Source organism: Gekko japonicus, unplaced genomic scaffold, assembly GCF_001447785.1.
Source record: "Gekko japonicus isolate JY-2015 unplaced genomic scaffold, Gekko_japonicus_V1.1 scaffold842, whole genome shotgun sequence".
Classification (NCBI taxonomy): domain Eukaryota; kingdom Metazoa; phylum Chordata; class Lepidosauria; order Squamata; family Gekkonidae; genus Gekko; species Gekko japonicus.
Window position 1 is genome coordinate 461,771 of NW_015160862.1, and position 15,122 is coordinate 476,892.

The window sequence follows — 15,122 nt, forward strand, 5'->3', positions numbered from 1 at the left end:
CTAAAACAATTTTGGTGCTCCTCTATTCGCTTCACATCCTAAAACAATTTTGGTGCTCCTCTATTCGCTTCGATGTTAAGATTTTTAAAAGCAAGATGGCGTTCTCAGTAACTTAGCTAGACAACTACGGCAGTGCATATCCCACTGCCCTACCGTCCCCTAAAAGACGTCCCATTCCCTCCAATGATGCCCACATCAGGATGGCAATATGCGGACTCATAGGGCGTTGATGGAACAGTGAATGGTGGTGGCTCCTATTCAAAAGCCTGGCGGAAGAGCTGTGTCTTGCAGGCTCTGCGGAACTGTACTAGGTCCCGCAGAGCCCGGATCTCCTCTGGGAGCTCATTCCACTAGATAGGAGCCGCCACCGAAAATGCCCTAGCCCTGGTCATCGCATGTTTGGTGGTCCTGGGGCCTGGAACATCCAGGAGATTTAAATTCCCCGACCGAAGTGCCCTTGGGGGAACATGTGGGGAAAGGCGGTCCCTTAGGTAGGCTGGTCCCAAGCACTTAGTTGCCTTTGGACTGGACTCTCGATGTGTGTTTAAATACTGACACAGGAAGCGCTGGAGGAGCGGTAATTCCGAGTGTCCCAGGAGTATCTGTGTAAAAGGACCCGTTCGGGTGGTTTGCTTTTGACTTTCCAAACAACAGTAATCGTAACTTGTGCAGTAGAGCATTAAGCAGTAGATGAAATGTTGTTATCCGCCGTGAGCCCACTTGCGGGAAGGGCGGGCTATAAATATGAATAAATAAATCCACTTTGCAATGGGCAGAGAGAACTGGGGAAGCCCTCCAAAAATTTTTCTTCATGATTCCCGTGAAGCAGCACGTCAGGAGAAAACAGCAGTAATTCAGTTGCATATCCCCAAGAGGAAGGAATTAGCTTGAAATAATACTAGAATTTTTGAAAATCCGTGCAAGGGAGAGCAAAGAATCAGGAAATACCTTGATTTGGGAGGGATTGTGACCTATGCTCCCTCTAAGCTGTGGAGTCTTGTGAGGAAAAATTCTACTTTGTGAGCTACTGGCATTAAAGTTGTGAGCGAGCGATTTGGCTACTACATAAATCAGTTTGCTCTGGAGCCCTCCTTCCTGAGCTAAGACAAAATGTGTGAGCTGGAGGCTAAAAAACTGTGAGCTAGCTCACACTAACTCTGCTTAGAGGGAACACTGATTGTGACCGGTATTTCCTCTAAGCTGAGTTAGTGTGAACTAGCTCACAGTTTTTTTTAGCCTCTGGCTCACACATCTATGTCTCAGCTCAGGAAGGATGGCTCCAGAACAAATTTATGCAGTAGCCAAACCGCTCGCTCTCAACTTTAACGCCAGTAGCTCACAAAGTAGAATTTTCGCTCCACAGCTTAGAGGGAGCATTGGTTGTGACCTCTGCTTTGCAAGCAGAAGGCCCCGGGCTGAATTCCCAGCATCTCCAGCTAAAAGGATTAAGTAGTAGGTGGTATGAAAGGCTGAGACTCTAGAGGGACGCTGCCAGTCTGAGCAGGCAATACTGATCAGTGGTTTGATTCAGTATAAGGCAGCCTTGTGTGCGTGTGTGTCTTAACTGTGTGTTGGTTCTCTTGTGTGCCTCTGACTTTGATCGGTAGAGTGATCCCGCTCCCCGTCTCAGATTCTATTCTGAGTACTTCCAGGCGAAATAAGAATGTTAACTTCCTTGCTTGACTGAATGTTTTGATAGTTCCCGAAGATGAAAACGGCTGCTGCAAATGGTGCATGTATTTTCTTGGCCTGGAAAGGACCCAGCTTTATTTCTGTGGCGCTTTACCTTCAGCTGGTTCAAATTCATTAAGGCAATCAGTTTAGGAATGATAGCATCTGGCAGCCCCGGCAGTTCAGGGGAATGTGTGCTTCTGCTTTGTCTTCTGCTGTAATCGCGACAATGATCTTCTGCTTGCTTTCCAGACCTCTCGGACCTGAAAATCTCTTACTTCGAGGATCAAGATTAAAAAACACGAAAGAAATCTTTGGTTTGTAGACAAATAAGTGTATGCTTGAAGATTCTTGCATTCGTGAACCTCAATCCTTTTTGGAATCCAGTTATGGGGTGGAGGGGGGTTCCTTGGTGATGGGTGCAGCAGTTTGGGGCACTCCCTGACGTGGCCTGTGGAGGCGCCTTTGGGCACCACAGCCTAGGTCAGCACTAGGAAGCAGCCTTGGCAGTGGTGAACCGCCGTGGCTAAATAGCCCTGTGAACTCAGGCAGTCTCGTTAAGCTGCATTGTAGCTCCCCTTGGACCCTGTGTCAGAGTCACAACATTGTAACTTCCTACTAAAGGGTGTGTGGTTCCTGGTGATGCTTGGGAGAGCCACCTTAGAGTAGTGGTTAAGAGTGCTGGACTAATATCTGGGAGACCCATGTTCGTCCCCACTCGTGCCATGGAAGATCACTGGGTGACCTTGGGCCAGTCACACACTTTCAGCCTAACCTACTTCACAGGGTTGGTGTGAGAATAAAATAAGTTCTGTCACCCATGGAATGTGGCCAGTCACCCTTGACTGCTTTTTACAATGGTGAGTAGTCAAGGATGTTATACAAATAGATTCCCAGTCAAAAAGGAGAAATTGAAGTCAAAATGAGGAGGAAGAGCTTGTGTTTAATTGCAATCAGACACGGAAAGGGGCCTTGCACACACAGATGAGAACTGTAATCCTGATGCTCATTTACTGTAGCTTTAGCTGCTTGTCTCGTTGGGGTTCCTGGATTAACTATTAAGACTTCCAGGAATTTAAATGCTATAGCCTGTTCGTTGCTTCTTAGCATAAATGATACTTCCCAAGCTTTGGAAGAAACGTTACGTGACTTGCAAGCTGCTGAGAAAGCAGTCAGTTTTTGATGGGCTCTCTGGCCTAACTGTTTTCCATGTCTGGTTGCAATTAAACACAAGATCTTCCTCCTCATTTTGACTTCAATTTCTCCCTTTTGACTGGGAATCTATTTGTATAACAAGCCACTGCTTTAACGTAAATTGGCTGAAGGGGTTGGTGCACCTTTTGCAGTAGACTGATAGGAATATCCATTTTTCAGAATGACTATAGAATAATGCAGCTAAAGATTATTAGGTGGAATTTAAGGTGATCTGAAAGGAATTTCCCTGGCCACCTTCTGTTGTCTGTTGGATTATATCACAGGCTTGGCACTAAGAACCAACTCAAATAGCAGGGAAGGTACGGTTTCGGCCCTAGATTGTCACAACTGAGTATTGCCAAAAATCAGAGGCTTTCTCACTGCAGCAGTAATCTTCTCTCAGCTCCTGTTCTGAACACCCGAGTGCTGAAAATTTGCTTTTGTGTGGGTGTTTTTGTAGGTGTTGCGGTGTACACAGGAATGGAGACCAAGATGGCATTAAATTACAAGAGCAAATCACAGAAACGATCAGCAGTGGAAAAGTACGTGTTGGGCAGCATTTTATTTTAATTATAGACTGCAGTCATGTATTAAACACCCACTTATGTATGTATGGTAAACTTCAAAACTTGAGGTACTGAGGGTAAGAACGATACCTGGAAACAGAAGAAATTGTTTTGTCTTTCTTCTTTTAAACTTTTGGAGAACAGAACTGAATTTTCATAACTTTACCTTTTCCTAACGTGTTAACCTTCAATACACTGTTAGGAAAACCTGTTGAACTGCTTGAGGTGTGTTTATAACCAGGCCTTCTCCTTTGGCTCTCACAATACTTTCAATCTTATCTTTTAGCAAAGTGTGTTTGGTGTGTTCCTGTACAATAGTTGCCTGTATTTGCCATATGGGGGACCTTTTGATTCAGGTACTGCAAGGAACTTGATTCTGGGCACATTCCCTTGGTGCATCAGAAAGTAATCTGAGAATTACTTTTGTGGAGGCGTCAGGACTCACTGGTATGGCATCTGTTTTGTGTGCAGAAGATCCCAGGTTCAGTCCCCTAGCATCTCCAGTTTAAAGGATCAGGTAATAGGTGATGCTAAAAACTTCTCCTGAGACTCTGGAGAGCTGCTGCCAGTCAGAGTAGGCAAAACTGACCTTGATAGGTTGGATTCAGTGTACAGTATATATAGCTGATCTGGGATTTAAGGTGTCATCCATTCTGAATGTGATTACATTCCCCTTAAAGGAACAGTTCCATAGTAGGGGTGTGCAGGGGGGAAAATCCCCCCCCCCCAATTTGGGTTTATTGGACCAGGAAAATATTGGTATTCCAGAATATAGGTTTTGCATTGGGATTCAGGTAAATATTCAGGAAACCTGAATTTATTCGGCTCCATTATGCCCTATGGGGACTGTCCTCATAGGATATAATGGAGAAGGGATTTAATATATGTGCTGTACGACTCGGTGAGTGAACTCAGCAAGCATTTAAAGTTTAAATGCCTTCTAGCCGCACCCGAATAAAAGCCGAATATTGGATTTTATTTGGGCGTGGCTATTTCGGTAGCCGAATATGGATATTTATTTTATTATTTATTCAAATATTTAATCGGCTCAGTATATACTGAGCACATTCCCCTAGTCTGTAGTCTGGGGGTGCTCTTTGTTCCAGGCTTACTTTTGGATAAGTTGGTGGCAAATGTGACTAAGACTGCCTTTTACCAGTTTTGACTGGCTAGCTAGCTGCATCTTTTCCTGGACAGCAAAGATCTGGCCACTCTAGTGCATTCCTTTCTTATACCCTCACCTTGTTACGTTTGCAGTGTCCTCTACAGGGGGCTGCCCTTAAAGTTTTCAGAAACCTCAACTAGAATAGAGCACTGCAGCCAGAATGTTGACTGGAGTGGGTCATAGGGACCATATCACCCCAGTCTTGGCCCACTTACACTGGCTTCCAGTTTGTTTTGGGGGCATTTCAACGTGCTGGTCTTGACCTTCGAGGCTCTGTGTGGTTTGGGACCCATATGCCTGAAGGACTGCCTAATCTGCCTGGGATTAGCCAGGGGCCAACCCAGGAGCCTTCTCGGTCGTGGCACCAAAGCTCTGGAACCCTCCCCCCAGGGAGATTCGTCTGTCCCTTCCTGTTGCTGTCTTCCACCAGCGGGTGAAGGCTTTTTTGCTTCATTTTGCCTTCCCTCAATAATACCTCCTTCCTAAACGATATTTTTAATGCTTTGTATGCATTTTAACTCTGTCTTTAACTCTTTTAAAAATCATTTTAACGATGTATGTTTGGGAGAGGGGGGTTGATTTTAATGGTTTTATTGCATAATTTTATCATAGGCTCAAGTGGGTAGCCATGTTGGTCTGAAGCCATAGAACAAAGTTCAAGTCCGGTGGCACCTTTAAAGCCAGCGAAGTTTAATTCTGGGTATACGCTTTCGTGTGCACGACGCTTCTCCAGATACATTGAAACAGGCTTCCTCAGGCCTTACATATCATAGAAAATCATAGAATCACAGAGTTGGAAAGGGGCCATATAGGCCAACCAGTCCAACCCCCTGCTCAGTGCAGGATCAGCCTACAGTATGCCTGACAGGTGTTTGTCCAAACACTGCTTAAAGACTGCCAGTGAGAGGGAACTCACCACCTCCCTAGGCAGCTGGTTCCACTGTTGCACAACTCTTACCATAAAAAAAGTTTTTCCTAATATCCAGCTGGTACCTTCCCGCCCTTATTTTGAGTCCCATTATTTTGAGTCCTATCCTCAGCTACCAACAAAAACAACTCCCTGCCCTCCTCTAAGTGACAGCTCTTCAAATACTTAAAGAGAGCAATCATGTCCCCCCTCAACCTCCTCTTCTCCAGACTAAACAATCCTAAGTCCCTCAGCCTTTCCTCAAAGGGCTTTGACTTCATCTACCCTGTGGGATCCAGTCAGCTCTGTGGGTCCCAAGCAAGAAGATCTAGCTGAACATCCAAGCAATGCTATGTCCATTGGCTTCCTTTGGCCTGCTCTTAGGCTGTCCCATGTAACGTCAGCCTAGTTTGGTTTACATTTGAATAGACATGTTGTAATCACATTTTTATGTGATGCTTATTTTAAGGGGCTCAAGTCCATGTAGATGTTTCTCTATTCTTCCATGTTATCTTCAGAACCCCGTGAGATAGGCTAAACAATAGTGACTGGCCCAAGTTCATTCAGTGACCTTCATGGCTGAATGAAGATTTTACCCTGAGTTGTCCCAGTTCTGCACTTTCACCAAAGAATGGTACACTCCTTCTATCCGGGATGGTCATCCTCTTCAACCGAGTGCGCCGCTTTGGGAGGGATGCACATGGAACGGTGAGGAAGGTAGGGGACAACCCTAGCCAGCCAGATTAGCGGAATCAAACCCTGACAATCAATGGGGTGACAGATGTCACAGCCAGATCGCCCTCCCATCCCTCCACTCCCACCAATTCACTTGTTGCAACTATCCTTGCTTCATTTCTTTGCCTTCCACTTTGTTCCATACTATGGTCTTCACTAGCAAATGCATATATATTTTCTGTAGCCACTTAATAGGCTTGTTCTATCTTATGGTCTGTTGGTCTTCGCTTTTGTAAATTTGGATGTACATCTTTTGGTGTTTTAATCATTGGAGCCTCGAGCCACAGAAGACTGTGTACTTGCACGGTATTCTACAACCTGGAATGTAAAATGCCGTGCAAGTACACGCTGTCTTCCACTTTGGTATACGCTTTAGGTGGGGGGAGTTAGTTGCTAGGAAAGGCTAGTTAGAGTCAAGATGTGTAACGTATGCATCCTGACTCTAACCTTCCCCACCCTCTCTCTGCCCATATGTAAGGCCTGAGGAAGTCTGTTTCAATGCATCGGAAGAAGTGTGCATGCACATGAAAGCTTATAAATCAAACTTCATTGGTCTTAAAGGTGCCACTGGACTCAAATTTTGTGATTTTATTACGTATGTTTTAAATTTTTAGCGGCCTTGGCAACCTTTTGTAAGAACAGAAAGGCAGGATACATGTGTAAATATGTGTGTGTGTATTAAAAACTGAGCTATGGTATATTATAGTTGAGTGATGCTGTCAGTGTCCCCTGTCCCCTTGTAGCCACCACTTATTTTCTTTCCTTCTTTTCCTATTGAGTCAGCTCTTCCTTTCCCAAGATCCTTCCTCCTCCTGACTCTGTGTCTTCACTCTGTCCCTGGAAAGAGCAGTTTTGTCTTTCTGCAGCCTGGGGACAGCTAGAAGGTGGGTGGGTGGGAGATTTGGTTACAAGCCTCAGTTGCTCAGCGCTGAAGTCCTCTCTTCATGCAGAGCTCCGGAGCGGTGGCGCAGGCAGTTAAATGCCTGCTCTGTAACATCATCCGAGCAGCCACTATGGCTGTTCGAGTACCACCGCGGTCGAGGTGAGCTCTCGACCTTCGTCCCAGCTCCCGCCTACCCAGCGGTTTCGAAAGCAACCTAATTGCGAGTAGATAAATGGGTACCCACCCTTAGAGGGGTGGGGGACACCCTGTGTGGCTGGTTGAAAGACGGCGGCGGCGGTGATGACGGCGGCGGCGAGCATCGACTCGGTGTGGACGGCGTGGTGGCGTTGCGGCGGCGGGCACGATCGGAGGAGCGCGATCGAGCAATCCCTGGTGGCCGAGAGAGAATACACCGAATGCTGTCGTCAAAAGAAGGGGCGTGCGTGGATGCCGAGCACCGGCTCAGCGGAGTCGGAAGGGACGTTGCTGGGCCGGAAGCAGGTGGAGCCACGCGCCTCAGGAGGAAGATAGCCACCACCGAATGCCGGGAAAAAGAACACCCCGCCAGTCCAGAGACCCGACCTGAGCCAAGCCGATGAAGAAACAACAACAACAACAACCATAGGGGGGGTGCCGGTAGGTTGTCCCATCCCCGTATACACTGTGGCCCTAGTTAGGGAAAAATGGTGACTAGCACCAAAAGCCTGTAAGCCGCTCAGAGACCCCTAGCCAAGGGATTCGAGCAGGATATAAAGTCGAATGATAAATAAATAAATAAAAATAAAATAAAAGTAGATTGACTAATCTTTAGAGATGGCTGTCGTTTGCTTTCTCAGGGGAATGCACTTTTTTTGCCCACAAAATCTTTTCACTGAGCGCTTTTAAAAATGGGCACCCCCAAATTCCGTCTCTTACAGGTCTATGAATTCCTTTTTGATCATCTACCTAATCATCCTCCTCTTTGAAGCCATCTTAAGTACGATATTGAAGTACGCCTGGCAGTCTGAAGAAAAATGGGACGAGCCTTGGTATAACCAGAAAACAGAACGCGAAAGAAATAGCAGTAAGGTAGTATCTCTTTCTTTTTTTTAAATCTTGATGGTGGCAAATCTCATTTGCAAAGGAAGTCTGTGGCTTAATGGTAGACGCTGGGCTTTTCTTGTCGCTGTTCTACGTGGAACACCCTTTCCTAGTTTTTGCACTGTGCTCAGACGTCATTCAGATTTGCAAATCTAGATGTGTTGGCGGGGACCTACTCCCTCGCTTTCCTCCTCCTCCTCCTGCCTCTGAAAAAGGCTCTCGAGTTCTTTCAGCAGTCCATCTTCTTCTCTGAAGGCTGGGATTTGTAGTGCACCGGTGTGTGTTTGGGGAGGGGGGGGGGAGAGCAACAATTTGTAGGGGTCTTTCTCGAAGGACCTGGTTTGCAGCTTAGAGATGGTTCCTGATCTGACTTTACCCCAGGTTGCCAGTTTTTAAAATTGCAGCTCTCGGGGGAGGGGAACTTGCCCACCGTCATTCCTTCCCTGGTCACCCTTGAGTTATGCTGCATGTGGCGCCTGCCTTTGAAGATGCTTCAGAAACTGCAGCTGGTGCCGAATACCGTAGCCAAGCTGGCGTTGGCTGTAAGTTGGCCGGACCCTATCATGCCTCTATCGAAGCAGCTGCTGTAGTTGCCCACTATGCCTCTAGGCCTGAGTCTCCGGTCTGCTTTCCCTGAGAGAATACACCACATGAGCCTCTCTGGTATTTAAAATCTTCTGAGGAGGCCTGCTTGTGGCATCCACTTATTCAGAGGCAAGATTGGACTTTACCAGAAGCAGGGCCTTCTCAGCGGCTGCTCTGGCGTTTTGGAATGCCATTTCTTTGCACTCTCTGCTGGTGTTCTGCCAGTGTGTAGTGGTTGAGTGCGAGTTTGGTGTCGTGGTTAAGTGCATGGACTCTAATCTGGGAGAACCAGGTTGGGTTCCCCACTCTTCCGCTTGCAGCTGCTGGATGACCTTGGGCAAGCCATAGTTCTGTCAGAGCTGTTCTCTCAAGGACAGTTCTCTGTCAGAGCTCTCTCAGCCCCGCCTACCTCACAGTGTGTCTGCTGTGGGGAGGGGAAGGGGAAGGAGTTTGTAAGTCGCTCTGAGACTCCTTTGGGTAGTGAAGGGCGGGGTATAAATCCAATCTCTTCTTCTTCTAGTGTTCTGCATACTGTAGTTCTTACGATAATTTTGTGTGCACCTTTTGATTGTATGCCAGTTTTTTCTTCCTATGAAAAGGGGGATGTAGAGTATTCACATAAACCGCTGCAGTCTCATCAATGAGGTGCCTGGTCTGAAGGAGAATCTCTGTATCCCGAGGCAGTAAGTGTTGAGACAGTAGGCCTCTGAGTACCAGTGGCTAGGAGGCAACACCCGCAGGATGGCGGTGCACTCCTTAACCACTGTGCCCTGTATGCTGGCCCTCCCAGACCGTTTGGCTGCTACGGAAAATGAGATGGCGGGCTAGATGGGCCGCTGGTCTGATCCTGCAGGGCTGTTCTTATGTTCATGGCAGCACTCTCTGGTGCTGAGGAATTAGCCGTTTTCGTTTTGCTTTACCTGATACGAGGGGCAGGACTGCCAGAAAGGCAAATAAATGAGTTCCAGATCAAATAAAGCCTGAACTCCCCATAGGAGCTAACATAGCTACACTGAGGATATTATACTTTGGTCACATCCTGAGAAGACAAGCGTCACCGGGAAGGACGATAACGCTAGGAAAAGTCCAAGGAAGAGAGGAAGACCCAACAGGAGATGGATTGACTCCATGAAGGAAGCCGTGGCCCGCAGTTTGCAAGACTGTTAACGACAGGATGTTTTGGAGGCCATTCATTCCTAGAGTTGCCATGAGTTGGAATCAGCTTGATGGCACTCTCACACACACACACAGAAGAGCAGGGATTTAGTTGCTTAGAGGCAGTTCCTGCTTTTAGCAGCAAGGGAGTAGCACCGGTGGTCTAGGTGGAAAGTTCTTCAAATCAAGGAAGCCGTTGCGTGCATTGGAAGCTGCGCCTTGGACGTATGTACCTCAGCTGAGGTTGCAAGCTTTGTCCTAGCTGACTAGCAGTCTGATCCCTTGTAAAACAAAGTACAGTATGCTTTTTGCTCATGTCTGCAGAGACAGGCAGAACTTAATTATTATTTTTTTAGAATTTCTGTCATGCCCCTAGCCTTGGGCGAATCATAAGATTCAGACACAGCCCTTTCTCATTTTAGTCCTGCACCAGTCGGGCCCGTACAGTAGAAGTTCTGGCCCTGCTTTTGACTTTGGGGTTGACCATCTCTTATAAGTGCGTTTGCTCCAAACCTCCCCCCCCCCAAGCGACCGGAAGAAGCCATTAGCTTCTCTGGCTTGTTCTGTATAACTCTACGCAAAGTTTGTGGTCGGCCTTTTGCACCATTTGCATTCACGAACCAGCTGTTCTATGTCATTTGCGTTCACGAACTGCTGTATCTAAGAGCCAGATTCGAGACCAACAGGATTTCCAGGGTATAAGCTGCTGAGGAGTCAGTGGTCTCCTCGTCAGATAGGGCGGGAGCAGGGGAGACAGGGCAAGGGGAGCTCCTACCCTGGGAACCTTGCTGGTCTCTAAAGTGCTGCTGGACTCGAAACTTGCTCTTCTGCCGCAGACCAGCAGAGCTACCCAGTGGAAATGGCTGTATATAAATTTCTGTTGTTGTTGTTCAGTCACACAGTCAAGTGTGACTCTTCGCGACCCCCATGAACCGCATCACGTCAGGCCCTCCCGTCTTCCGGCATCCTCCAGAGTTTGCTCAGTTTCATGTCCGTTGCATCGATAACACTGCCTAGCCATCTCATCCTTTGCCGCCCCCTCCTCCTTTTACCTTCAGTCTTTCCCAGCCTCAGGGTCTCTTCTCCAGTGAGTGCTCCCTTCAGTCAGGACCGACAGCCAAACCACGGGGCACACACTTCCAAGAAAGGTTTTGCTTTATTGTCAGTACTATGGTTGCAGTAACACGGTCACCTTTAGGAATGACTAGCCAGGAACAAGCATACAATAATATAGCAGATTCAAAAGCCCCCCCCCCCACCTATGGGCCAATCGCCCCTATTCCCGCAGGCGGGAAACGGTAACCGACCCTCGGCTGAAAGACAAAACTAGTCTCACGGTTAATTACAGTGGAGACACTACATAGGCAGAAGTACAAGGTCAGAGATAACAAGGGGAGAAGCGAGAGGGAAGGAATGTGGCACCAACACGTACACAGGTCAGGCAAACTAACCCTAGGCCTGTAAGCCATATGGCAGCATAGCTGACACCTTCTCATTGGGTGGCCAAAGTCTTTGAGCTTCAGCTTCAGTCTCTGGCCTTCCAGGGAACAGTCAGGGTTGATTTCTTTTAGGATTGACTGATTTGTTCTCCTTGCAGTCCAAGGGGTTCTCAAGTTTATAAATATTAATATATATAAATAAGCAAGTTTAATTTCTGGTTTGCTAATCCGGGTTCTTTCCCTTCCTCTCCCTCTTTGTCAGATCTTGAGATTTATTTCAGATTTCCTTGCTTTCATGGTACTGTACAACTTCATCATACCCATTTCGCTTTACGTGACGGTCGAGATGCAGAAGTTTCTGGGCTCTTTCTTCATCGGGTGGGATCTGGACCTCTATCACGAAGAAACAACCCAGAAGGCCCAAGTCAATACTTCGGACCTAAATGAAGAGCTGGGGCAGGTATAAAGTATTACTTTTTAAAAAGTACTCCCCCCCCCCAATGTTTTTTAATTGGTAGCTTTTTAAATTCTCCCAAATCTCGTTGTGAACAAGTTATCACAATCCTTTTATGTCTACCGGGGAGAAACAGAGGTTTTTGAAGGCTTTCCAATATCTACAAGAAGTTTTATTTACTTCATTTATACCCCGCCTTTCTCCCCGATGGGGACCCAAAGCGGTGTAACATCATTCTCCTCTCCTCCGTTTTGTCTTTACAACAACCCTATGAGGTAGGTTAGGTTGAGCATTTGTGATTGGCCCCAGGGTACCCAACAAGCTTCCGTGGCAGAGCGGGGATTCGAACCTGGGTCTCCCAGAGCCTAATCCAACACTTAGCCAGCATACCACCCCACGCTTACTTATTAACAAGAAAGGGGTCGTGTAGTCATAATTACGTGACCGAGACTGCACACGCAAGTAAGGTAATGGTTTGGGTCCACCAGAGCTTTTCTGTAGGCCAGAAAGATTTCTTCCCACAGATTTTCTTGCCTCCCACTCCAGCTAAAGGCCCAGTGGGGCAAACGGAAGGCTCTGTAGAATTTCTAGAAGGGACAGCAACTTAAGTTGGCCGTTTTGCTAACCTGCAGAATGAAGCAAGCAAACATCTGGTCATTTGCTTCAACACATACAAGTGACTGAATCCAGCCTTTCATGGCATTGACCCTCACGCACTACCTTTTATTCAGAACTGACTTTTTAAATTTCGTTCGCGGCACGCACAGGCCTGTGGTGACCAGTATTCCCTCTAAGCTGAGTTAGTGTGAGCTAGCTCACAGTTTTTTAGCCTCCAGCTCACAGATTTTTGTCTTCCCTCAGGAAGGATGGCTCCAGAGCAAACTAATTTACGCAGGAGCCAAATGGCTCACTCACAGCTTCAACGCCAGTAGTTCACAAAGTAGAATTTTTGCTCACAAGACTCCACAGCTTAGAGGGAGCATAGAACATTAACCTAGACATGACTACGAGAGACATATGACTGAATTTCTTGTGTGTGTGTTTTGATGGTAAAAAAGCAGGAGGAAGCAATTGGAACCATGGTGTGGAGGAAACCAGGGTTGTAATCCTCCCCTTGCCCGTTGCATGTCAATTTCCCAATGTAAATGTGGATAGAGCATCAGACTTGTATCTGGGAGGACCCAGTATCGAATCCCCACTCTGCCTCTGAGGGTTGCTGGGAGTGTAGCTCTGTGACTGGCAAGACCGTTGCAACATTCTGATGGGGGGGAAGCATTTTTAGTTGTACCGCTTTTGAAATTTGTTTTAAATCACTGTGGCTCTCACATCGTTTTTCAACTTCTCACTGTTAGGTGGAGTATGTGTTTACAGACAAAACCGGCACATTAACGGAAAACGAGATGCAGTTTCAGCAGTGTTCCATTAACGGTGTCAAGTACCATGAGATCAATGGCAAACTGGTTCCAGAAGGACTGATTGAGGACATTCCAGATGGAATAAGACCTGGTCTGGTAAGTCTCTCTCTCTCCCTTTCCTACTATAATTAACTTTAGGTTTGTGGAACCTTTTGTTTGAATGACTTAATATACTTCAAGTAATAGAGTACACTTACAAGCAGGGGTCCATCAGTGGCTGTTAGCCACAAGGTATAGAGGGAACACTCTGTCTGGGGCAGTGATGCTCTGTGTTCTTGGTGCTTGGGGGGGGGCACAGTGGGAGGGCTCCTAGTGTTCTGGCCGCACTGCTGGACCGCCTGATGGCACCTGGTATCTTTGGCCCCTGTGTGACACAGAGTGTTGGACTGGATGGGCCATTGGCCTGATCCATCAAGGCTTCTCTTTATGTTCTTATGCTTATGTTGCAGAAGTCTTTATGGGGTATAATAGAAAAGGGAATGAATGGATTTGTGAGTAAACCAGCAACTAACCAGCTTGAGTAGGAAACGCAGGAGCCACATTCTGCCAAATTCAGTGGTGCTTATTCCCAAATAGATTTTTGTTGGGTTGCAGGAATAGGGCTAAATTCTGTCCCTGTTTCTCTAGAAGTGAGTTTTTACCTCATTTCAACACAACTTTTTAAGACTGAGCACAGAGTTCCAACCTTTGGAAGCATTTCCCTACTTTTACTGTGTTGGCTTCTGCTTCTGTAATTCCATTTTCTGCATTGCTTGATGTAGTCATATGATACTTTTTCGCTGTTTCTAATTTTTGTAATCCTCATCTTGTTGCATTGCTTATTAGACCTCTCTTTTTGATTGCGTTCTTTTTACACTATGTAATCTATCTTTGGAGCTGCGGTGGCTCAAGTGGTTAAGACGCTGAACTGCAGGCTGTGGAAGGTCAGTAGTTCAGCAATTCGAGACCCAGGTGCCGCATGACGGAGTGAGCCCCCGTCTCTAGTTCCAGCTCCTGCCAGCCTAGCAGTTCGAAAGCAAGAAATTGCAAGTAGATAAATAGGGACCACTTCGGTGGGAAGGTCACAGCGTTCCGTGCGCCTTGGTGTTTAGTTATGCCGGCCACATGACCATGGAAACGTCTTCGGACAGCGCTGGCTCTTCGGCTTTGAAATGGAGATGAGCACCGCAACCCTAGAGTCGGATCCGACTGGCTTTCGAACAAGGGAACCTTTACCTTTAATCTATCTTTGCCCTAACCTGGATATCCCAGGCTAGCCTGATCTCATCAGATCTCAGAAGCTAAGCAGGGTCAGCCCTGGTTTGTACTTGGATGGGCGGCCAACAAGGAAGTCCAGGGTCTCTGTGCAGAGGCAGGCAATGGCAAACTGCCTCTGAACAGCTCTTGCCGTGAAAGCCCTACAAAGTGGCCATAAATCGGCTGCTACTTGACAGCAAAAAAAAATTACAATGAAAAAGTCCATCTTCAGTGTGAAAAAGCAGACTGTAAATAAAATAAGAGAATTGACAAGACGTGTGTCTCGCTGAGCACCTGATTTTATGAAAAGCTGCCTCGTGAATATCCAATGTACACATTTTTATGGAGACCAGTAGCACTCAGTTTGCATTAACTGCACCAATTTTTTGCAACAAGATCCCATTGCTTCAGCTTCAGTTGGTAGAGTTTTAAAAAATTTGGCAGCAAACAACTAATCCTGGTAAGATACCAAATAAGAATTTGGGTCATAAGAACATAAGAGACGCCAATGTTGGATCAGGCCAAAGGCCCATCCAGTCCAACACTCTGTGTCACAGAGTGGCCAGAAATGCCAGGGGCCATCAGGAGGTCCACCAGTGGGGCCAGGACACTAGAAGCCCTCCCACTGTTGACCCCC

General features: G+C 46.9%; 1 protein-coding gene across 1 annotated transcript in view; it reads left to right on the plus strand.

The window, feature by feature from the left end:
* The window catches only part of ATP11B (ATPase, class VI, type 11B), a 134,771-nt gene that overhangs the window by 51,667 nt on the left and 67,982 nt on the right, over positions 1–15,122 (plus strand). The window contains exons 9-13 of the mRNA XM_015421941.1: positions 1,924–1,988; positions 3,326–3,407; positions 8,039–8,189; positions 11,643–11,840; positions 13,187–13,345. Of these exons, the coding sequence (XP_015277427.1) occupies positions 1,924–1,988; positions 3,326–3,407; positions 8,039–8,189; positions 11,643–11,840; positions 13,187–13,345 (655 nt within the window). The remainder of the gene's footprint in view (positions 1–1,923; positions 1,989–3,325; positions 3,408–8,038; positions 8,190–11,642; positions 11,841–13,186; positions 13,346–15,122) is intronic.